At 44.1% G+C, this 23,225-nt stretch overlaps 1 protein-coding gene and 3 pseudogenes across 2 annotated transcripts; 3 read left to right on the forward strand and 1 right to left on the reverse strand.

Annotated features, from left to right (window-relative positions):
- The first annotated feature begins 2,849 nt into the window (after positions 1–2,849).
- LOC146648984 (uncharacterized) lies at positions 2,850–11,932 on the forward strand (annotated as a pseudogene).
- On the forward strand, positions 8,054–11,932 carry LOC146648985 (uncharacterized; annotated as a pseudogene).
- A 1,600-nt stretch (positions 11,933–13,532) lies between these two features.
- Positions 13,533–14,692, forward strand: LOC146648986 (EOLA-like protein; annotated as a pseudogene).
- A 1,003-nt stretch (positions 14,693–15,695) lies between these two features.
- LOC146648987 (uncharacterized) lies at positions 15,696–21,428 on the reverse strand. 2 transcript variants are annotated; one of them, XM_085385825.1, is made up of 9 exons: positions 21,225–21,428; positions 19,778–19,846; positions 19,570–19,680; positions 18,855–19,008; positions 18,724–18,779; positions 18,498–18,566; positions 17,109–17,226; positions 16,729–16,836; positions 15,696–16,281 (listed from the first exon to the last, which is right to left on the reverse strand). In XM_085385825.1, exons 1-9 carry the CDS (start codon positions 21,321–21,323, stop codon positions 15,923–15,925), a joined length of 1,143 nt encoding a protein of 380 aa, XP_085241951.1. In that variant the 5' UTR covers positions 21,324–21,428; the 3' UTR covers positions 15,696–15,922. The 2 variants fall into 2 exon arrangements, with proteins under 2 accessions (XP_085241951.1, XP_085241952.1); XM_085385826.1 differs by having other exon boundaries at positions 21,314–21,413.
- Between the last annotated feature and the right edge of the window lie 1,797 nt (positions 21,429–23,225).

Here is a 23,225-nt window from a genome sequence, read left to right on the forward strand (position 1 = left end):
CGAAGTAACGAGTAACGACCCTATCTAAATCCCAGTAACGAGTAACGCGTTCCTGATTTTGGCATAATAACTAGTTACCGTGCTCGTTACCACAATAATAACGTAGTTACTGTAACGCGTTACTTAATAACGCGTTAGTCCCAACACTGGCTATGACCGGGCGAATCCCGTCTCTTGCTTCTGCAGATAGTGGGTATTGTGGCTTCATTGGTCTGCGGTCAGAGGTTACTTTTACTTTTATTGGATCAACGTGTTTTATTAATCCTACATCGGTTGGCCCATTTGACCACAAAGATTTTGGCAAGGCCTCAATCTCTGTGTCATGTACAGTGGTTAACATCAGTCACTTTTCTTTCTCAGTTACAAGGCATGAGGTTGGAGAGGTGGTTAAATGAGTGCTGGGTTTGACATTTATGTACACAGTTACTTCTGATTTGTGTTCAGAGCCTAAAAGCAACTGGTGGATGTTGAAAATTTCACCCTCGCACTCTAGCTGTTCGTGTGGGGTGTTTGGGCTAGGGCCTAGTCACATTTCATCTTCACTGTCCCTATTGTCTCTGCCCTGGCAAAATGTCCTTCTTTATCACAATTATAACACCTTCTATGTCGTTCTTTATCATCTCTATTCTGTTTCTTGCCTTTCCCTTTTTGTGGATTTCTGCCTGTGTATGCAACGATACCTCCTTCAGTGGTTACTACAAAAACTCCACTTTGGGCTGCTTTATTCTTTTGGACTTTCACTGCATGTTCTGCATACTGCAAAGCATCGGGTAGGTTCCCAGTATTTTGGGTGACCCAATGTTTATCTACATGAGCTCTAACTTTTGGGAGGAGGCCCTTCAAAAATGCATTTTTTAGCTGTTGTTGGTAGGGTGTCTCCGGGCCTTCAGTATATTCTAAACCTGAATTTTGTCGGAAGACTGGGCGCAGTCTATCCAGAAAATCAGAGGCTGTCTCATTTTATTTCTGTTTAGTCTCTCCTATTTTTGCATAATCAGGTCTTGGGGCTAGTATGGTTCTAATTCTCTCATACACTGGTTGTAGCGCTGCTTGTATTGAGTCAGGACACAAAAAGACAAAGAAAAATGCTGTCAGAAACAAAGCAGAAGTGTCAGGGGAAAACTGAGCTCACAGACAGCTGCATGTGTGGGCTTTTAATAGCATGCAGCCTCTGATCTAAAAAATAATAAAATAAATAAAGATAAAAGAAAATGTGTAACATGCTCATCAACTTAGCGGTGTCCACATATTTAATTCAGCTTCTCAATCCTGTAGGTTTAGTTATTATCTACAGGGTTTGGCTTATTAGTTGTTATTATAAACGTGCTCCACATCTCAGTAATATTTTATCTAGGATAAATTACAGGTTTTCAAACAGGTTAAGTGCCTCTATGCACCTAATTGGTTTAGATATTGCCTTTATTTTCTTCATCTCATATGTCATTATACTGAGTTTGAGCAAACCTTAAGCTTGATGCAGACGACTTCATAACAGTTGTCCATCTCACATCATACTGACTAGGATACTTCCTGTTATTAATTTTATACCATTATTAATATTATTAATAGTTAGGATCATCTTACTCAGCAAACAGATGATTTAGAATTCATCCAATCTGTACAAATTTCCTTTTTCCTATTTTTAGACTGGTCTTCTGTTTGCCTCATCTCAGATCCAACCTTCATTCACATTCATTCTCTCTGTTGCATGTCGAACCAAGTAGTTTATTATTATATTTTATTTTGTATCCATCAAGGACTGTGGGAGAGCTGCAGTTCTCACCCATTTCCAAGCTGGAGACATTTATCTTTTCACACACTTTCCTCGGCTGAACAATGACACAGCCATAATCTACCTTATGCATCTCTCTTTTTATAGAAAAGGTTTTCATGTGAATGATTTCCTTTTATTTATTTTATACAATCTGGGCATGATCGTCATGCCAAGTATATTACATTATTTAGTTCTGTTTGGAGGGTCTCCACGTAGGACAATTTAGTTTCTTTGGATTTCTCCACCTATTTGCGCTTATTTTGGCCGGCACCTGGATGGATTTTCTCCATCCACTGCTCATCAGCGGTTAATTCAGGTCTTGTGGGTTCATTTCCCATTTTAATTTATTTGTTTTATGTTTATTTTATTAATACTGCCAACACATACACTATGAAGTTTGGTGGATACAAAGGTCGGAGGAGGTTATTGAGGCAGCCTTCTACCCTGAGCTAAACTCAGGGCGGCCCCAATTTTATGCGATGAAGCGCAACCTTTCTCTTTCCCACCACACAATACCTCACAGGAAAACAGAAGAGTAGCACAGAGACCTAGAGTCTCTATTCAAAGGCGTACTTACTCTTTACACATATACATTGCGCGCTTAAAAAAAACCTGCTTTTACTCGACACTCCTTCCCTTGTTAAAGTTTTTAGCGGGTGCGATCCACACAGGAAGTGCAATCCCGTCTTATAGGTTACTTTCTAACCTTCCCTTGTTAAAGTTTTTAGCGGGTGCGATCCACACAGGAAGTGCAATCCCGTCTTATAGGTTACTTTCGAACCTTCGGTTCACACAGGACCTCTCTTAGTGTCCACACAGGACTCTTATTATCCACACAGGATTCTACAGGTATGAGTGTCGTTGTAAAGTCGATTTATTTCAAACGCATGATGTTTATGACTGTGTTATATTCACCTTCAAAGTAGCGCTGTGTTCTTATCCGGTGTTATCGAGTCCTGTCGCCGTGAAGCCTGAGTAAACACCGGCCAGCAGACGAATTTACGACTGTGGTCTTTCCTCATCTTCCTGGAAGCGAGCGTTTCAGTGCAGGCGGTCACGACGTCAGGATCCGAAGACTCCGTCTGTGGACAGTTGGACTAATAATATCAGTCAACTATCCGGCTCGAAGGACCAATTAAATGTCAGTAGTTTGTTGACATTATATACTAAGAAGGAATACAAGACAGTCAGAGAGTTTTCAAAGAACTACGTGCACGGGTGAGAGAGAATGGATACTCACACCGAAGTGCTGCAGTCAGGCTTTATTTATACACAGAAGCAGTTTCATGACATTTCCTCTTTTTCAGACTTGAGTATATCTAAAGATAGTAAAGATGTATGTGTGAATGTATGTGTGTGTGTAGTCGCTCTCTTTCAGAGAAGACGGTTTTTTCCTGTTACCAAGGAGCCTCTTCCTCTATTCAGCAGTTAAAGCAGAGTTCATGTGTCTATGCACACGTGTCAAAGGCATAAAAATATGTGAACACTATGTGCTCCTTTAAGCTTTGCATTACATGAGTAAATAAACAGATAATACAGTAAAACAATAGAAATAAGCAAAATAGTAAAATCTTATAACAACGATAAATTAGACTAAGAAGTGTTAATCACACTAACAATCGGTTCATTGAGCCTGCAACTGTGTTTCTTATAGATTTGTTTTTTGGTTGCAGCAGGCAGCAGATTTTGGAGAAAAAAACCTACATCACCTAAACAGCACCTAGCAGCAGAGAGACACAATTAGAGCTTGGGTGGCGAGCATATTTGAGCTTTTAGCAACTGAAGTGACCTCTGAAAAGTGAAACTGGTTGACTTCTGGTGACTCACCCAGATTGCAGGCTTGGCTGTTGAGGGCGTAAGGCTGCTGCTGATAGGCCCACTCCTCGTCGTTGGGAGCGGAGATGATGAACAGGCGATGTCTCCATCGGAACCTGCAATCACAGAAAATTTGAGTCTGGATTTAAGTGGCACTTTGGTCCCGCAGTGAGAGCTCTGTACCAAGACAAGGAGTTTGTGCTTGTGTGCTACATATTCCCCCTATTACTGCCAGAGGGTGACAACCCGGAATTATGGTCAAAAACCTGCCAGATCTCTACACTGTGTTCGGGGGGGATTCAGGTCTCTATGGCAACAAAAGACAGCCTGTCTTTAGACATCTCCAGGAGAAAATGTGACTGAAATGATTCAGGCTTGAGGAATGGCAGGGTTTTTGTTACTTTTGATTTTCATGGAACACACACATGCAGGCTGCTGCAGTCTGCCAAGTGCTGCTCAGAATTATTTAATTGTGGTCCAGCTGACTGCAACAGATATTTGACTGATGTGGACACAGCATGATGGGACCACCCAGTAATTCCAACTACACAGACTATATCGATCCTTGGGGGAACAACCTATATATGGCATCAATCTCAATAAAATGTTGTAATAGAAACTGTACTGAATACCTCAATTTGTCATGCAAATCTTGCACCTATGGAATGGTTTGTGCGTGCTATTTTTAAGCTACAAGTTAATGCTACATCAGCATGGGTGCTCTTATCCAGTGTTAATTTCACTGACCAATTATTTTTGTCATAATTTTTGTCAGTTACCTTTGTTTTCATGATGAAAGGGAGACAATAACTAACTAAAAACTAGTGCACGAGAAAAAAAAGTGCAATGGAATATATTGATACTTTGGTCTAAAAAAAAATAAAAAATGTGAGATCCAATCAGAAATATTTAAGCTGTGTACAAAGGCCCCAGGGCAGACCCAGGACACGCTGGAAAGATTATATCTCTCGGCTGGCCTGGGAACGCCTTGGTGTTCCCCCGGATAAGCTGGAGGAGGTGGCTGGGGAGCAGTGATGCCGGTAACGCGTTGCTTAGTAACGCGTTACTCCAAATATGACCACTTTTTCAGTAACGACTAATCTAACGCGTTACTATTTCCATAACAGTAGTCAGATTAAAGTTACTTGTTCAAACCACTGTGCGTTACTATTTTTTAAGCAAAAAGATTTGGTTTCTTCTTTTCGTCTCAGCGGATGACAAACGCATACGTGTCGTGAAACGTCACATAAGCGACAGGTCACGTTTCCCGCTCACAAGCAGCCAGCGACGTAAAAAAGTGTAAACAACAATGGAGGGAGAGTGATGTTCGTTCTTTAGCTGGAAATATAGTCACTATTTTGAGTTTCTGTCAACTAAAGATTTAAATATTAAGGTTCGTTGTACACTCTGTGTTGGCGAAAAAGTGTTATCTACCTTCAAAAACACTACGTCAAACTTAAAGAAACATTTGGAGTCGCAGCACAGCTCAGTCAAACTCACAGAGAGAGTCCCACCAAGTGGTCCGAAGCAGAGAGCCGTGACTTCCGCAGAAGGTCCTACACCCCCCAAACAACAAAAGTTGGACTTTGGTGCAAAACCAGTAAGTGATGAAGAATTGAAGAAGTTGGTCGCGCAGTATATTGTAGAAGAAATGCTACCTATAAACACTGTTGACTCGCCCTCGTTTCGTGCCATAATAAAAAAGATCCCTACTTCTGTTAATGCCGAGCTGCCTCACCGAACGACTTTTACTTCTTACTTGGAGAAGGAGTTTACAGAAATGGAGAGAAATTTGAAGGCCACACTGAAAGAGATTGACTTTGTTTCAACTACCGTGGATATTTGGACTGCTAACAACAGAAGCTATATGGGAGTAACGCTCCACTGGATCAGTAGAACCACATTAGAGCGCCACAAGGTTGCATTAGCATGTAGGCGAATTCGTGGTAGACACACGTATGATGTCATTGGTACAGAAATCGAAAACATCCACTCCTCTTATGGATTACTCAACAAAGTAGTTGCAACAGTTACTGATAATGGATCCAACTTTGTTAAGGCGTTTCAAGTTTATCATCCTGTCACGGAGTCCGATGATGAGATGGAGGAGGAAGAGTCCAGCCCCAAAGACGACGATGTCACTTTTTCTGATCTGTCAGAAATCCTCTCGGCTGAGAATGAAAGTGATGGTCAGCTGTCTCTTCCCCCGCACCGCAGGTGTGCTTCGCACACCATCAACATAATTTGCACACGTGATGTGGAGAAACATTTAACAACTAATGCAGAGAGCAGGGCTGTGTATAGGAGCAGCACAGCAAAATGCACAGCTCTTTGGACCAAATCGAGTAGATCTACACTTGCATCAGAAACAGTGGAAGAAATCAGCAAAAGAAAGCTCCTAATACCAACATCCACAAGGTGGAATTCCTTTTTTGATGCTGTAAAGAGAATTGCAGAAATCCCCATGGGTGAGCTGAATACTCTGTGCACAAAGCTAGGACTGAAGTGCTTCAAAGATCAAGAATACCAGTTCCTGCATGAGTACTGCATGTCCATGAAACCTCTGACTGCAGCACTGGACATTTTACAAGGCGACTGTCCATACTTTACTACCAACACTTGAAGTTCTGATGCAGAAGACCCAGGCTGTGAAAGATGACCTCTCCAGGATGACTGCAGGCCTTCCAGATGCCATTGTACAGGTACGCTCTATCTTGAAATTAGTCAGATTTTTTGCTTCATACAATTCACAAACATGGAACAGAATATTAATTATCATTGAAAAATAAGATTAAAACAATTAAAATGTTTACAAGTAACCTAAAACAAAATAAATCCATAATACTGATCTCATATTAGGCATGGTTTGCAAATAATTCAATAACATAATAAATTGTAGGCATAAAAAATATCAATTATGTTTTTTAGGCTATTCAGACTCATTTCGCCGGTGTGCTGGACGACAAAGATGCCCTTCTTGCAGCTGCCAGTTGTCCAAAATTCAAACTCCGATGGCTGAGAGATGCAGGAAGGAGGGAGCGAGTAAAACAGCTTCTGACAGCAGAGTGTTGCACCACTGTTCCTCTGGCAAAAAACCCTGCCAGTGTGCCCAGTGCTACTACATCTAGCAGCCAAGGTGAGATGGACTTTTTCACTTTTGAGGCAGAGCCAGAGGAGGAGACCTATTCTGCAGAAAAAGAAGTCATGGACTACCTGATGTCAGGCTACGACCTTCAGATTCTGCATAAATTTTCAAGCATAAAGACAATTTTTTTAAAGTATAACACTCCAACCCCATCAAGTGCTCCTGTGGAGCGGCTTTTTAGTCTGGGAGGTTTGGTGCTCACGCCTAAAAGACATCGACTTTCTGACAAAAGGTTTGAGAAGCTTCTGTTAATGAGGTACAACCACTGGTTTACTCGCTCCACTCTACTGTTTCCCCCATAACATGCGATGACAACATATACTGAAAAAACAGAGAATGGGGAATCCAATTTAAATAACTATTTACAAGTAATTAAATTAAGTTTATCAAAGTCACTTAATAAACTTATTAAAGTTTTCAAGTTGATTAACTTAAATCAATTACCTGCAAGGAAGTAAGGCAATTTAAGTTGGACCTGCAGTCTCTTTTTTTTTTCATAAGATTAGTCCAAAGTTACAAAAGCGGACAATAGTGTTTACATGTGGATGGTATAAAAAGTATCTTAAGGGAAGTCAAGAAAGACTCTTTGTTTGTTTTTGTTTTTTTATAAAAAGTATTTATGTTAAGTGAAGTAACAAGACTGTCTTTATTTTCATACAAACAAGTATTTCTGTCAGGAAAAAAGTTTTAAGTTCAACTTCAAATGTCAGGAGATATATTGTTGACATTACTGTTAAAATACACTTCCAATAAAGTGAGTATTGGCAAAATTGGTTGATGTTTTTATGTTGAGGCAGTGGGGAGTGTTATTGGCTGCTTCTGAAAGTAACTAATAAAGTAACTAGTAATCTAACTTAGTTACTTTAAAAATAAACTAATCAGTAAAGTAACTAAGTTACTTTTGGAAGGAGTAATCAGTAGTCCGTAATATATTACTTTTTCAAAGTAACTGTGGCAACACTGCTGGGGAGAGGGAGGTCTGGGCTTCTCTGCTTAGGCTGCTGCCCCCGCGACCTGGCCTCGGATAAAGCGGATGAAGATGATGATGATGACAAAGGCAGGACGAGTTTGGAAGTGACCCAATCAGATGTAATCGCCCTGTGCATAAAATGTAAAATGAAACCTGAGAGTGCTATCATGGTCAGGTTAAGAAACAATTATATCTTGCCATGTCTCCATGGTTGCTTTCGTTCACAAGTGGTCTCTGCTGGTGTGGGCAGGCCACGTGTAATTGTTGGCACCAGTGGTCAGTATTACATCCTGTCTTCACGACTCTGCTGCAGGGCTTGTCGCAGGAACTGGTTTGCTGACAATCCACGATGGCTGGAGAAACTGCCCAAAGGTTTACCAACCTTCTCCCTGCTTTTCTTACAAACAAAAAGGCCATCTGCAAGTCTGTTATGGATGAGCTCAGGAGGACTGGCAAATCTCCAACAGACATGGCAAACCAAATAAATGAACTCATGCACCTCAAGTACGAGCGAGCTCACCTGACGTACCTCCATGCCACAGGATCGGTCTGGGATTCTGAGGCAGGAGCTCATGCACAGAGGACCATTGGGCAGTTCCTGAGGAAGGAAAATAAGCCACAGGAGTTCAGGTCTTATGAAGACCCACATGCCTGGTGTGGCGTCTCTGTGTCCAGCCATTACCTGACTGACTGCCTGCTCGACGAATTCCGACGTCAACATCCAGCCATATCCAAACTCCTCCAGGGCACTTTTGGCCACATTTCCAGGTCTGACCACATCAGGAAGGTGGCACGAAAAGTCATGCTGGCATCTGGGGTCATGTCCAGTTATTCCATAATGAATGAAAACTGGCTGATTGTTTCGTGGGTCATGGTTCAGTCTGACACAGAAAGGTCCTTGGAGCCCATGTACCAGGGAATGGCCAAGAGGTACAGTGATGCAGGAGTGGAAAAGGCCGGCTACCACTGGGTGGACAGGTAAAAACCGTAATCATCGTTGTCATTCAAACTGCTAATCTGTCTGGAAAAACTGAGTTTTTCTTTTTCAGATCAATTTGATGCACACACATAATATTCCATATACTTACATGTATTTGTATTTCTTACATTTAGGGATTGCTGTGCTCCATTTAAGATCCCAGACTGCATCCCTGTCGAAAATCTATCGTGGGATGCCTGAAAAACCACTCCTGCTGTTGTTGCTGCGGCCACATCTGGACCAGTGGCAAACAGCTGTGCCTCTCGAACCCACTACAACAAGAACATTATTGTAAAACTGGACCTGTTCCACTGCCTGAGGCGATTTTTGTGGGAGTGTACCTCTGAGCATCTTCCTCTGTTCAGCACTTTCTGCCAGCTTCTCTCTGCGGCATTCTCAGTGGTTGATCAGGCAGACCTGAAGAGGCTCCAGGATGCTTATAAGTTCTGTGGCATCCATCCTGCTAATCCCACAAAGCAACACATAAGGGAGCACTGCAGGATCCAAATACCACAACCCACTGAGCTGCTGAACAGAGTGGAAAAGGTCCTGAACCATTTTCACCTGGCCACAGACCCCAACAACGTCCCACTCTTCAAGCCATCCATGCTGAAGACGTGACGCAGTGCACATTCTGCGTGGCTGCCTAAGTGACCCTGAACTCTCAGAGGGTGTAATGTTTAGGTACGGTGGGACTCTTCAGCTTAACCATGTCCCTGGTGAAGGTGCCAAGGTCCCCATCTGGATTCCTGTCCGAGGCACTTCACAGCAGGAGGGTTATCATTTCCACCAGGCCCAGTGGATCACCGGGACTCACGTTTCCACTGAACTATTCCAGGCCCAGGGCATCACAGGGGTGGCACGATGGAACTACCAACGACTGGTGGAGCTTAAGCAGCCAGGTGTCATGCTACCTTGTGTTTTTGATCCAGCTCTAGTGGTGGAGTTTAATGCAGCCTCCAGAAGAGTGACTGGTCAGGAGAAGTACACTGCACTTCACCTCTCTGACAGAGACACTGGAGAGCAATTTGGGCTTGAATACAGAGAGCCAGGCTGCCGTCCAGTCCCTCTGAACTGGGACAAACACAAAACTCTGAGAAAAGATGAACCAGCTGCCCTTCAGCCCCCACCCTCTGTTCCAAAACCTGTGGCTGCCCAGCAGCTGCTGTGGCAGTCTTTAACTGAAGGCAGTGAAACAACTAGTGTCCCTGTAGTCACCATAGAGCCCTGCCGTCTTTAACCCGCCTCCTCCTGCCCTGTCTACACCACTGACACAAGTCTCAATAGAGAAGATTGTGGAGGGCATCTTAGAAAGGCAACAGCAGCAGCAGCAGCCACAGCAGCCACTTGGCAGCTTATTTCTAAATCACTTCATGTAATGATAACAAGCCATCCGTTCTCTAGTGGGGTCTCACAGCTTTTATCTTCATAATCTTTCTGGTTGATTTGTAATATTAGAAACATGACTGCTGTCTTTTATCTGTGTGACTGTACAGCCTGTTTCAGACATGACAACCAGACAGTGTCTGAAGTTATCTTTAATACATGCAACGCAGCTGGAGATAGTCCAGACACTTTCTCACTTCTGATGATAATATTTTTGGTTTAGGTGTTGTTGCTTTCTGGCTTGAAGCTTATCTACAAAAGCAGTTCAATAAGGAGAGATCATGTGGAAAAACTGAGCATGATTTATTGAGGTACAGAAATAAATGTAACTGTTAGGCAGTTAAACTCCAATGACCCATCATAGCAGAAGAAATCTCAGCAGTGACAGGATGTGAGTAACACTTAAATCACTTACAAAATAACCAAAATGCTGTTATCAAACAATAAACTGCAATAAAGTTACAGAAAATGCCTTCAGTTTCAGTATTTTAGCTCTGAGACTTTGAATGGGGAGTTTTTAGACCTTGTGTCACTTTGAGGCAAATTGTGAAAAACCTGTAACTCGCACGATAATTATAGTGACACTGTCTTTTCAGCTCCTCCCGTAAATGAAGCAAGCCTCGATACGCGCATCGCGGAAACGCCCCCTCAATTACTCGACACAAGCTTTGAAGCCTCGACACAGAACGTCACATCACTAGTTCCTGGTACTGCTTTAGTACCTGCTCGGACGGGTTCCAAGCGATCCGAGCAGGTATTAAACTATTACGTCATCGGACAGCATGCCACTGATTGGCTGGTCAGTGGCATCACTCGATAGGTCATGAGAACATCTACTTCACAAAAAAATGAGAGAAATGTGTTCTGGGAATCCATGCGACCTCACAAACCATCCTACCTGTTGTTTCTGCGCATGTGCACAACACAAAATTAAGTGGCAACCCGCCCTATCTACTTAAATTTCTGCTGGAATTATTGTGTGACCGCAGGAATGTACACTAGGACGGTTTGCTCCAAGAAACAACGCCATGCTCCCGGAATCTGACAAACAGCCCCCGCATTCATGTCACATTTTAATTAAGATTACACGTTGCTATAACAACGAGCACCCATATTAGATGGTATTGGTTATAGTGGAAACCCAGTGTAGTCGAGTTGTGGCGAGTCGAGCAGGCACTAATGCAAAAGGGGCTAAAAAAAACCCTGAAAATGTTTCATACCTCTGAAAAGTGCGTCCTGTTTGGGTGCGCTTGTTTTGCAGACATGGCGGTGCAGGTGCCGTGCCTGTTGTTCCGGTGTTCCAGATCTACTGGCGTTTAGATCAACTGGCGTTGGTCGAACAGATGTGTGGCAGTCTTGCGTTTCAGGAGCTGCTACCGACAAACCAGCAAAAAAACGCCAAATGTGTCATCTGTGACACTTGTGAGGTTGTCTCAAACACACTCCGTCAGTCTTGATGCTGTTGAACAACAAAATGTTTAAAAATGTGGCGAGTTTACCTGGTGATATCCTCATGCGTGACGCGATCGCGAAAACAGCAAACAAGTAACACCACGCCGTTGTTGTTCACAGGACAGCAAGAGTAAACGATCGGGAGACTCTTGTCGTCGTTATCGTTCCCCTCGCACGGTTTATTTCTCCGAATTCAGCGTTTTTGCTTCACAACTACAGCGTGCAGTTTACTTTGTGCACTAACATGGAGTCGAGTCAACCAGCGCCACCTCTGGCCAAGTGCCACAGCCTACAGCCAGATCAACCTGTGACACACATCTGCACCACGTTTGAATTCGTGTCATGCACATTTGTACCTTTCAATTGTGTCTGTTTGTGCGTCATGCAAATAAACCTTTGAAATGAATGAAATGATATCATGTATTTATTATCAGCCTACATTTGTACAAAATGCCAAATGACATACACATAAGAATCACCATCCTGATATCAATACTTTTGCCCATACGAAAAATGTCGTGAACACACTAATATTTCACCAGTGTTGTAACATCACATGTCGTTAGCGTAGTCTGTCTGTGTCTGCCCTCTGCAAACAAACATGTTAGAGTTGGTTGTGATATACAGTCTGCATAAGTGTGGTCAATCTAATAAACATTTATAAGGAGATGGCAGTTACTGTGAATGTACAGCAGTTACACAGTGATTAGTAATAAACAGTCAGACAATGACCCTGACAATCTCATTCAATCTTGCAGATTGCACCTTCTGTGGAAAGTGGTACCACACGGTGTGTGTGGACTTCCCCTGTGCAGAAGGCGACTACAAATGTTGTGGGTGCTAAATAAACAGAAACAAATGATCCCTGTTGTCTTTGCTTACTGATTGTTTTCAGTGTTGACAATCCACATTGCTGGCATTGCATCTTTCAACATGTTTGTGGGTAGATTTGGATGTACCAGGGGTAAGTGCAGCCACTCAGCCTCTACTCAATGTGATCATAGCAGCAGGTGCAGATGTGTCACAAGTTAATCTAGTAGTGGCCTATGGTCATGTGTTAGTGGTGGGAACAGTCATATCCACTCACTCTCACTGGCTGTTTATTACTAATCACTGTGTAACTGCTGTGAATTCACAGTAACTGCCGTCTCCTTACAAATCTTCATTAGATTAACCACACTTATACAGACTGTATATAACTCCAGCCATGTTGATGAATTGCCTATATTGGCTGGAAATATTCATTTTCAGGGAAAAGACACAGACAGACGATGCTTACAGGATGTGATGTGACAACACTAATGAAATATTGATGTGTCATATTTGTCCAAGGTGTATTTCATTGTTATGGAAAAAGAGAATATTAAAATCATGATGACCAATTGGAGTGGTGATTTCTATGACTTTGTGTATATAATTTGGAATTTTGTACAAATGTAGGCCAATAAGGAATATATGATATCATTTCATTCTTTCCAAAGGTTTATTTGCATGACGCACAAACAGACACAATTGAAAGGTACAAATGTGCATGACACGAATTCAAACGTGGTGCAGATGTGTGTCACAGGTTGATCTGGCTGTAGGCTGTGGCACTTGGCCAGAGGTGGCGCTGGTTGACTCGACTCCATGTTAGTGCACAAAGTAAACTGCACGCTGTAGTTGTGAAGCAAAAACGCTGAATTCGGAGAAATAAACCGTGCGAGGGGAACGATAACGACGACAAGAGTCTCCCGATCGTTTACTCTTGCTGTCCCGTGAACAACAACGGCATGGTGTTAATTGTTTGCTGTTTTCGCGATCGCGTGGCGCACGAGGATATCACCAGGTAAACTCGCCACATTTTTAAACATTTTGTTGTTCAACAGCATCAAGACTGACGGAGTGTGTTTGAGACAACCTCACAAGTGTCACAGATGACACATTTGGCTTTTTTTTGCTGGTTTGTCGGTAGGAGCTACTGAAACGCAAGACTGCCACACATCTGTTCGACCAACGCCAGTTGATCTAAACGCCAGTAGATCTGGAACACCGGCAGCCGTATGCCGGCCTGGTTCTGGACGGGGTAAAGACGGTGGAGAGCCGCTGGAGGCCGCTGCTCGCTCCACTGGAGAACCAGACGCTGGCGGTCCACGTGGCTCAGCGTGACTGGGAGGGGTTGGAGTGGTGGGCGGTGCTAAGCGGCCTGCTGGGGATGGACAGATTGAGGCACTTCTGGAGTCCGGGGAGCGGTTCGGCCGCGGCGTGGTGGCAGGTTAGAATCACTATTTACTCTGCCACATTTACACATCCCTGAACGAACCCTGTGGTCTCTTTTAGGATTGGTGGATGTGGGCCAGACCTGGCTTTGCCCCGCCTCCCTCCAGGGGAAGGACCTACAGTGCCTGGAGCAGTCGGCCGTGCTGATTGGTCTGCAGGAGAAGCACCTGACTAACCTGTCCAACCCTCGCTGGCTGAAGGCCCCACTGAGAGCTCTGGGAGGTCGCGACCTCTGGACCATAGAGATCCCAGCAAAACTGTTCCCGTGACAACACATACGTAACCTACCCGGGCACTGAGGCCGATGCTGGAGCTACTTCTCTGTCATAGTACTTTGGTTTTTACAGCTGATCATTGATCTGTGATCAGAGCGGTGGCGCTGACCTCAGATCAGGTCACTGTGATGTCATCAGCACACCTGATTTTTGGGGTCGAGCGAGGTCTTCCATCTCTGAGGGTGGGGTGGGGGTCAGACCAATGATCTGAGCTCCTGGGGCCGTCATCCCGGAGCACCAGAGGCTTCACAGCAGCTCGATAAAAGTCCAACCTGTCCAGTTCTTTGTTTCTTTGAAATGATGGAACCCGTCTAATCCCAGATTTTTCGCAGCAAAATAAGTGAATTCATTTCACTCCTTAGACTTGTCCTACTGACTGTATGTTTAATTTTGTTGATGTGTGGGGGTTAAAACGGCAACTGTTGCCGGTGGGTTAATAAGGGCACCTTCCAAACGTCCAGTGTTTGTGTAAATAACCTACCTGTGGTGCTGTTATCAGGCGGCTGTATGTTACACTGAAATTAAAAGGTAATATTTTGCTATGCTTGCTGTTCTGCTCATTGTTCTCTCGCTGTTTTAGAAAACAGTCTGTGCAGAATTGTTGTAATTCAGTCACACTGGAGGGTTTTAGAGCATGAAGCCGTCAGGACTTTGACTAAACCAGAGGATGGTAAACTGCAGAATTCATGGTTCCATCAACAAAACAAATGGATAAGCACACAAACCGACCTCTAATCCAGGTAACTGCACGTAACTCAGGCTTTTCTGAAGGTGCTTCCTATCAAAAGTTACCATGGTAACTTATCAGCAGGTATGAAACCAGCACCCGTTAACCAATCAGATCTATAAAAACCCACAGTGATCAATACACATACAGTATAATTTAAACATGTATCAGGCTGAGTCAACACGCCATCTGCAGATTTTCATACAACCTGTGGCGCTTTTCTCTATGAAACAAGCGGCGGTGGATGGAGCAGCTACATCCACGTGAGCTCATCCCGAATGATGATGTCACCATAAGCAAATCCAGATAAAGAGTTCCTGGGCTGAGGGACGTCCCTCCATCACCGCGTTTCTATTCTTGGCTGTGACGCCACTTCCTGTGTCAATAAAGGTTTAAAAATGACAACAGGCGACTCAGTGGGGGTGGGGGGAGTCGTCTCAGGCTTCGCTGCTCATCACAGGTCTGGACAAAGTAGTCGTTCAAACATCCATCAACCTTTGTCTCAGTGTAATCAGATTACTTACTGAACTTCAGTGTCACAGCAGCTGTAATGGAAAAAAATGCCTTTATTGATTTTAGTTTCCATGGAAACTAAGAAAATCAGAGTCAGCCTCCAAAGCTCTCAAATTTTCTGCTGCTATGAATCACACTCACCCCTAACCTGCACAGGTGAGAGTTTTCTACCTGAGAGCTCAAACTGACACACTGAGGCGCTGCCCCCTCGCCAGAGATGACGACCTATCACCTGTAACTCCCCTCTGATCCCCATCTCTCACGTCCTGTGGAGAATCGCACCTTTCTGGCTTTATTATTTTACTTCCTGTTTGCTCAAAGCATAAAAAACAGGAAGTTGATGTTTGGGACTGTTAGCTGGACAATAGTCATGTGATGAAGCAAAAACGCCATCTGCTGGTGAAACAAACTTTATTCACCCAAAACCCAAAAAACAAAACATCAACACAAAGATCCCTCCACAAATAGGGACTGGTCACACCCACCACCTCATATTGGCTGTCACAACATGAATTTTAACCAACAGCAACATCCATTAACATCCAGCCAATATTTACCTTTAAATCCTAACTTTAATTTTGAAAGTCTTGCTGCAGGAAAAGTGTTCATAATAATGTTACCACTAATTCAAAACAAAAGGGGTTTTAGCCTTGAGCTAATATGCACGTTACATAGTGGGTGGGATGTAGAGTGTGTCTGTGTGGTGAGGGGGCGGGGCAGCAATGTATCCAACAACATGAGAACGTGGCCTCCAGTCGATATTGGCCTGTATGGGTGGTAGGAAGAGTGGTGAGGGTGGTGGGCGGGATGTGGAAGAGGAGGTGCAGGGGCTGTAGTCAGGTAGGTGCTTGGGGGTGGAGCTTCATATGGCAGGTGGAGCAGTGGGAGAGGAGGGAGGGGCGACTGATCTGGGTAGAGGAGAGCAGAGGAGGGGGCGGAGCCTGGAGGAGTAGGACTGATGGAGGAGGAGCTTTCCATGGAGACACCTGAGGAGACAAACCACATGCCTTTATTTTCAAAGTAAATTCGTTTATAATGCAGAAAATTTGGGTTTTAATGTGGAGGCACACTAATCATGTGACCTGACCAATGACTAACAGCGCCTGCAATTGGCCCATTGTGCTTCTGCCTTCATCTGACTCCAGAATTACTGCACCGCACTTCCTGTCTGTTGCCACGCCTGTTTGCTATGTTCATCCGGTCAAATTTCACCTTAATAACAATACAGTAGTCATTGGGTACAGGAATGTGACAGCTGGATGGTGTAGGGTTTGCCCCACCCTTCCGTCCTCATTGCGCCACTCTCACCATTATGCAGCTGTAAAGCTTCACCAACAGACCTGCTGACCTCCGGCACTTCTACACTGTTTTATTGACAAACACTTCCTGTTTTGGCAGCGTGTGCACTCCAAAGGTAAAGGTAAAGTACTGACCGCCGTTGCGTCCCTCTGTCTGTCCATCTGCAGACCTGGAGGATTCTGGGTAGGAGCTGGCGGGCTGATGGGAGATCCGCCCAGTCTCAGAGAACGGCTGGGAGGCAGCTGGGGACGGAAGATGGGACAGATCAAGTCACAGTAAAGGGGGTGGAGCTTAAATTAAAACACCTGAGGGACCATCCATGCTGTAATGACATCACTGCACACATCTTCCTGTTAGTCATGTGTTCCCCACAGTTGCCTCCTACCTGATCGCACTGTTTTATTGTGAAAGGCTTCGCTACGGAAGTGAAGGCTCAGCTAAAAGATGAAACTTGCATCTTTTGTATACAGGTGGAGGAAGTGCAGCACCACCTGCTGGAACCGATCACTCTTACCGTGCAGAGGGGGCCCCTGGCCCAGGTAGGGCGTGTAGGGCTGGTAGGGGTAGGCAGTCTCAGGTGAGGAGGCGGGATACAGCTGCTGCTGTTGCTTCCAGCAGCTCTGATGGTACCACTGAGGAGACAGATGGTCACATGACGGTCACATGACAAATTCACAGCATCATGTCATCACCTGAACCTGAAACACCTGCAGAATCATCTATAAACATTCAAAGAACCTGAAGGAAACGTGTGTCTCTTTGAAACGGCAGCCACAGGTTAAAGGAGAGGAACACCAGTCACATGACCTCCACAGGACCCAGGTGATCAGAGTGCCCTTGGAAGATGTTTACCACACCTGCAAGTGACTCAGGTGCACTCAGACTTCTGCTGCTAAAACAGATCTGCCAGTGGAGGAGCTGAGCTAGTTTCAGTCATTATGTCCCGTTTATAGGTCGGAAACCTGCAGTCAGCTGAGACTGAAGGATCACCTGGATGATAACGAAAGGTTTCTCCCACTGAAAACGTCCAGAACAGAATCAACATTCTGTGATGCTCCGTGAGTTCATTCAGGCGTCTCACCTTCACCTGTCAGCGCCGCTTCAAAGACTGCTGTTTACTGTTCAGGTGTCTCTTACCTGGATGCCCAAATTGAAGTAATACTGGAGGACTCTGCAGTCTACACATACTGCTCAACACACTGATCAGATAGTAGTGTGGGGTTAAAACGCCAACTCCTGTCTGTTCTAGGTAAGTCAGGCATAGCCAGTCAGAATTAAAGGGGCGTGGTCTGATATAACTATGGCACGGTATTCACAGGCACATGCAATACTAGTCAAGTAGTCTATCCTAGAAAAAGTGTGATGGACATAAGAGAAAAAGGAATACTCCTTTCAGTCAGATGCAGATATCCCTGTTCCCGTATGAAGAAAGGAATGAATGCGTTTATGTTTTTGAACAGAAACAGGAAATACACACTCAGACTTTGTCCCGACTGCCGTTAGACCAAAACCAAGAGAAGAAGAGAGCTCGGCGCGTCACAGGAACAGGAAGTGCTCAAAGTCCAAGCACCATTACCTTCAGAGGTTGCGACCTCTGGAGGATGACGTTGGACAGGCGCTTTAGGCCTGCTGTACAGGTTTTTGATTGGACGAACAATGTTTAGAGCTGTTCTCTGTCCAGCTTATCGCCGCCCACCGAGACGAGGCGGAGCAGAGATGGCAGCTGCAGTCTGTGGCGCGGTCGCAACAATATTCTCCTGAAGTCTGAAGCAGGAAGTTGAACTTCCCCGGGTCTGAAACGAGACGCTCAGACTGTGAGGCAGCAGCGCCAACCACTGAGCTACCCTGGCACCGCTGTCACACACGCGATGATGTCACCTTCAAGCTACGCTGCGGGACGTACCTGCTGGCTGTAGCTGAAGTTCACGTCTGATCTCGTGGGAGAGTCAGCCACGCCTCCTTCCTGCTCATCCTTTCAAAATAAAATAGAAACAGACTGATTACAGCTTCATGGGGTCACTGATCACATGACCTCTTCACACGTGCAAATTTCAAACCAATTTTCATGTGCAACATTATGCTGACCTGCATCACACTAACAGGAGACAGAGGCAGAGGTCAGCTCTTACCTGATTGGTGGAGGTCTCAGTGGCGCTGTAAACTCCGGAGGTCTGGAAACTCTGATCTGAAATAATGTGAGACAGAGTCACCAACATGGCTGCTGCAGGGAGGCGTGTCACAGCGGGATCACGTTACTCACCCTGTGAACTGTAGATGAAGTCAGCATATACACGTCCACATATGGGACACTTGTGTCCATTTCTGACATAGTGATGCCTTTGAGACTTTGAGGCGACAGCAACCTGTTGCCGTTCCTCTGTCCTCTGCGGCAACTCACTGCTCACGAACGCCCCCTGTACACAAAAAGAAGACGCATACAACTACTAAAAAAGTTTTATTTTTTGTCTTACTCTTACTTAATATTTACAAATGCCAATGAAAATAAATTATCTGCAGTACTGTTAGTAATTCTGACTACTTTTGATTTGACCTTTATATTTCTTTGAATATATATACTGTCTTTGAATTCATCTTGTGTACGAAACCCACTACTACTCCTCCTCATGACCTCACTAAAAATGGACTGGAACTAACTCACCTCTTCCTTAAACTCATCTTTTCTCAGTTGTCTTTAAATTTATCTGGTGGAGGTTTCCCATCATCACTCATTTCTAATCTTCTTCTAAATCTTCTCTTTAATTAATTATTGCCACATTTAATTAATTATCTAATGGTGTATTTAATTAATTCATTATGGCAGTCCTGGTGTTCCATACATATGAGCTGACCATGTGACGTAGAAGAATACAAAGACATATTTTGTTGAATGTATAGATTGTGGAAGCAGTGAAACTGAGGATGAATTTCACATCTCTTTGTGGCATAGGACACCCAGTTTTGTTTTTCATGGCTACCTTAGGAATCCTTTTACGTTCTTGTTCTTCCTCCTCTTCTGAATAGCCTTCAGATTCATCCTGTGTGGGTTTCCAGTCATCTGTCCCATCATCTTCAGATGAGCTCACAGACTGTTATTAGAGCAGAAAAATATATATTTTGCTCATTTTCCATGGATGTGTGAAAACAACATATTTACAGAAACTTAGCTGGATTTTTCTTGCCCACCTTAGGAACCCATTCTCTTGCTTCACTCTCCTCCACACCTGTCCTATCGCTTTTAGAAAAGATCACCATCTGTTTTTAGAAAAGTAACAGAACAAAACATAGAAAATAAAATAATTTCCAACAGTGCATTTTGAGGTCTAAGCATCCCAGAAACTGCACAGACATATGTCAGACATAACTTAAAACCACCAGTATAGGTTCATCAAGGCCCTGAGGGGAAAAACTACGTTTCCCACAAAATATTATGTTACTTCCGGTTTTGGCAGGTAATGGCAGACATGCATCCTTTTTTTTTTTTTTTTATTTTGTTTTTAAAATTTTGGTCGCCAACGGAGAGTGTTTGGTAGCGCTGTCCTCAGAAAACACCGTTTGTACTGTTTCGAATCATAACTCTGGTTTTACGTGGCCTATTAACACAATTAAGAGAATATCATTTGAAGTCCGCACTTTCAACACAAGTTGAAATGGAGACTGGGGCTGTGTCCCAATTCAGAGACCGCACGCTTGAAGTACGCATTCTGAGTGCGATTACGTCACCGCCACGTGACGACTGTCCCAACTCGAAGCGTACTTCAAATGCGCCGTCGATTTCCCCAAATATCAAGCGTGGTCCGGTGCACGCTTCGTGGTCCCATATATCCCACAATTCATAGCGCGGCGGTGGGTGTGGATAATTTTGCTGCAAAATCCACATAAAATGTAATAAATAAATCATATAATACAAAAATCAACTATTCACATTTCAACTTTTAACTATTTAAATTTTCATCTTTTTCCTTTTACAAATTTAAAGTGAAAACAACACAAAACACTGCAAACCACAACACAATTAAATATAAATTATAATATGAAAACAAAAAGAACATGTATATTCTCTGTCATATGGGCCCGCATGAATAAACTTTCTGAATCCTTTATCATCTGCAACCGAAAATAGTTGTGGATGATTACTATACCTTTCTATCCCTGGCTCTCTTTCTCTCTCTCTCCCTCTGGCTGTTCCTGTGCTACTGAGAGTAACTACCGCCCCTCCCCCCCTCTGCCCACGTGCAGAGTGAAGCGGAAAAACGTGCGAGAGAGAGAGCGAGAGAGAGAGAGAGAAAAAAAACCACGTGACGGCTCGCGATAAGGAGCCGGCTCCCGTCGTTCACGTCAAAGAGACGGCTCTAAGAGCCATTTCGTTCGCGAACGACCCATCACTAACACACACAACAGCAGCCCCTCTCGCTCGGTTTTTGCATTTGCGCTCGCTAACAACGTGTTGCTGGCGCTCTCAACATTTCTGCCCGTGCGCGCTCAACTCTTTCTCTACACCGTTATATTTGTGCCACAAAAACAGCCAGACAGGACAGGGTTAAAAAAAAAACCAACCAAAAACAAGCAAACGAAAAAAACCCGACAAGGTACCTGTTTGTACTCATGTAACTTTTGAAAGTTAGCTTCATACCTGAGAGCTGGTACCTTCAAACTCTTTCTTCTTTCTTTCTTTCTGACAGTCGTATTGGCGGTTGGCAAACAATTGAAAGGTGCATTTACCTTCATCCATGGTGCTTCGAAACTCTCACTAGAACAATCTGCTGCTGTACTCATGATCACATGACATAGATGATTCTGATTGGCTGCGTGGAAAGGATTTTGGCCTGATGCGCCATTTTCGGGGTCAAAATAATATGGCGCATCAGGCCAAAATCCTTTCCACGCCCACCCCCGTGACATCACGCTCCAATGCCCTATGGTAACTAATGTTATAAAAATGTTCCGCCCCTAATGAGCATTTGAGCAGCCAATCAGAATCATCTATGTCATGTGATCATGAGTACAGCAGCAGATTGTTCTAGTGAGAGTTTCGAAGCACCATGGATGCAATGGCGTGTCCAGCGGGGTGGCCTGGGGGGGCACAGGCCACCCCCCAAACCAGACTGGCCACCCCAGGTGCCACCCCAAAGGCAAAACAATAAAATTCAATCAAATATCAAATGTCCGATTATGTTTTCACGGTGACGCTCAGATATCCGAGTGTAAGTGAATGCAGCGCGCATCACGTTAGCAAAGGTAGGAGAGCCAAGCGCGAAAGATGGCACTGCAGGAAACAATTTTTCGGTGAAAGAAAATGAGGACAGAATAAATGTCCCGGTAAGTAATATCAAGTTTGTTGAGTTTAGTAAACTTCGGTGAAATTAGAATACCAAGGAAAAAAATAACACTTAAAGAATTATTGCAGCTGTGGAATATTTCAGACAGTATGCTACTGAGGGCAGCTAACATAAGAGTTATGCGTTATAAGATATAATCTAAGTCGTAACATTGCTGTATGGAGCTGCAGATTTGGTTGCAGGTTAACATAGCTGGACTGGCCATCGGGCATACCGGGCATATCCCCAGTGACTTATTTTTTTTGTAATGGCATGAACAATGAGAGGTGGTGGATTGGCCAGATGCAGGTCGATGTGTAGAAATAACTCCGTTGTTTGGTGGTGGCTATGACGGGGCTTCCACAGAGGCAACAGGTGGATGAGGGAAGGGGAGGCAGGAGGAGAGACCCGAAGCAGCCACCAGTCCGAGTGTCAGGTGAACTGAACTTCAGGTAAGAAGTTATGACCTGCAGTCTATCTGGGTCAGATATAAACCAAGTTTAGGTGGAGTTTATTTTCATGTTGCTGACTTTTTACTGTCAGTTGCAATAACTCATACTGCGTTCTAGCCAGTTTGACGGAGTTTTTATACAGCTGGGTGGGTGCTATGATGTTACTGATAGTGAACTTTATTTTATTCATAAGGTTAGTAGAGTTGCCAACGGCTCCTTAAAAAAATGGAATGGTCCCTCATTCAGAGAAAATATTACGCGTTTCGTATTGAGCTGAGAAGAGACGCAGTTTGTCCCGGACTTTAGCTAGAATGGAAAAAAGACACAAAGCTGGATTTATTCTGTCTTTATGCTGCACAGCTGCCTCTTCTCTCATTCTCTCCCCCTCCCTCTCCTGTTGCTACTTCAATCATGAAACTGATCAATGATCAGCTGATCGGCTTTTCTCTCTTGTTTATCGCCCACTTTGCGCCAGAAAGAGGAAACCAGCAGATGTTGCGCTAAACAACAGCAGCACGTTTAAGCTTGATCGGCTGTTGTTAGAATGTATTTAATATTAATTTCTAGTATCAGCTGATGTGTGCTGGAGCCACAGCTGTAAAGCTGCTGGTCATGATGTCTGTTTAGATATGTGGTGAGAGGGAAACATGAAGATGAAACCAGGAGAGGTCCTTACTGAACCATCAGAGCTGAACAGGTGATGGAGAAACAGGTTTACCTTTTAGGTGACATGAATGAGTTGAAGGGAAGTTATGAACTGTTTCTGAGAGACAAATAACACCAGGATCCTTTTTTATGTAGCAGACAGCTGGTAACTGTGCAGGGGCGGGTCTAGCAAAGTTTTGCCAGGGGGCCAGGTAGGGC

The sequence above is a fragment of the Rhamphochromis longiceps genome, linkage group LG17, assembly GCF_057381845.1.
Source record: "Rhamphochromis longiceps isolate RC_006_pf linkage group LG17, R_longiceps_female_GT1.1, whole genome shotgun sequence".
Taxonomy (NCBI): domain Eukaryota; kingdom Metazoa; phylum Chordata; class Actinopteri; order Cichliformes; family Cichlidae; genus Rhamphochromis; species Rhamphochromis longiceps.

What these genes read in the sequence shown, in the direction of transcription:
- LOC146648987 (XM_085385825.1), bottom strand. Translation starts at nt 21,323, where the DNA reads ATGGATGAAGGTAAATGCACCTTTCAATTGTTTGCCAACCGCCAATAC. An exon ending in AACGTAAAAGGATTCCTAAG is followed by an intron (nt 19,009 to 19,569) that starts GTAGCCATGAAA and finishes TTTTGTGTACAG; the next exon opens with GGGGCGTTCGTGAGCAGTGA. An exon ending in GACAGAGGGACGCAACGGCG is followed by an intron (nt 16,282 to 16,728) that starts GTCAGTACTTTA and finishes TTGTCTCCTCAG; the next exon opens with GTGTCTCCATGGAAAGCTCC.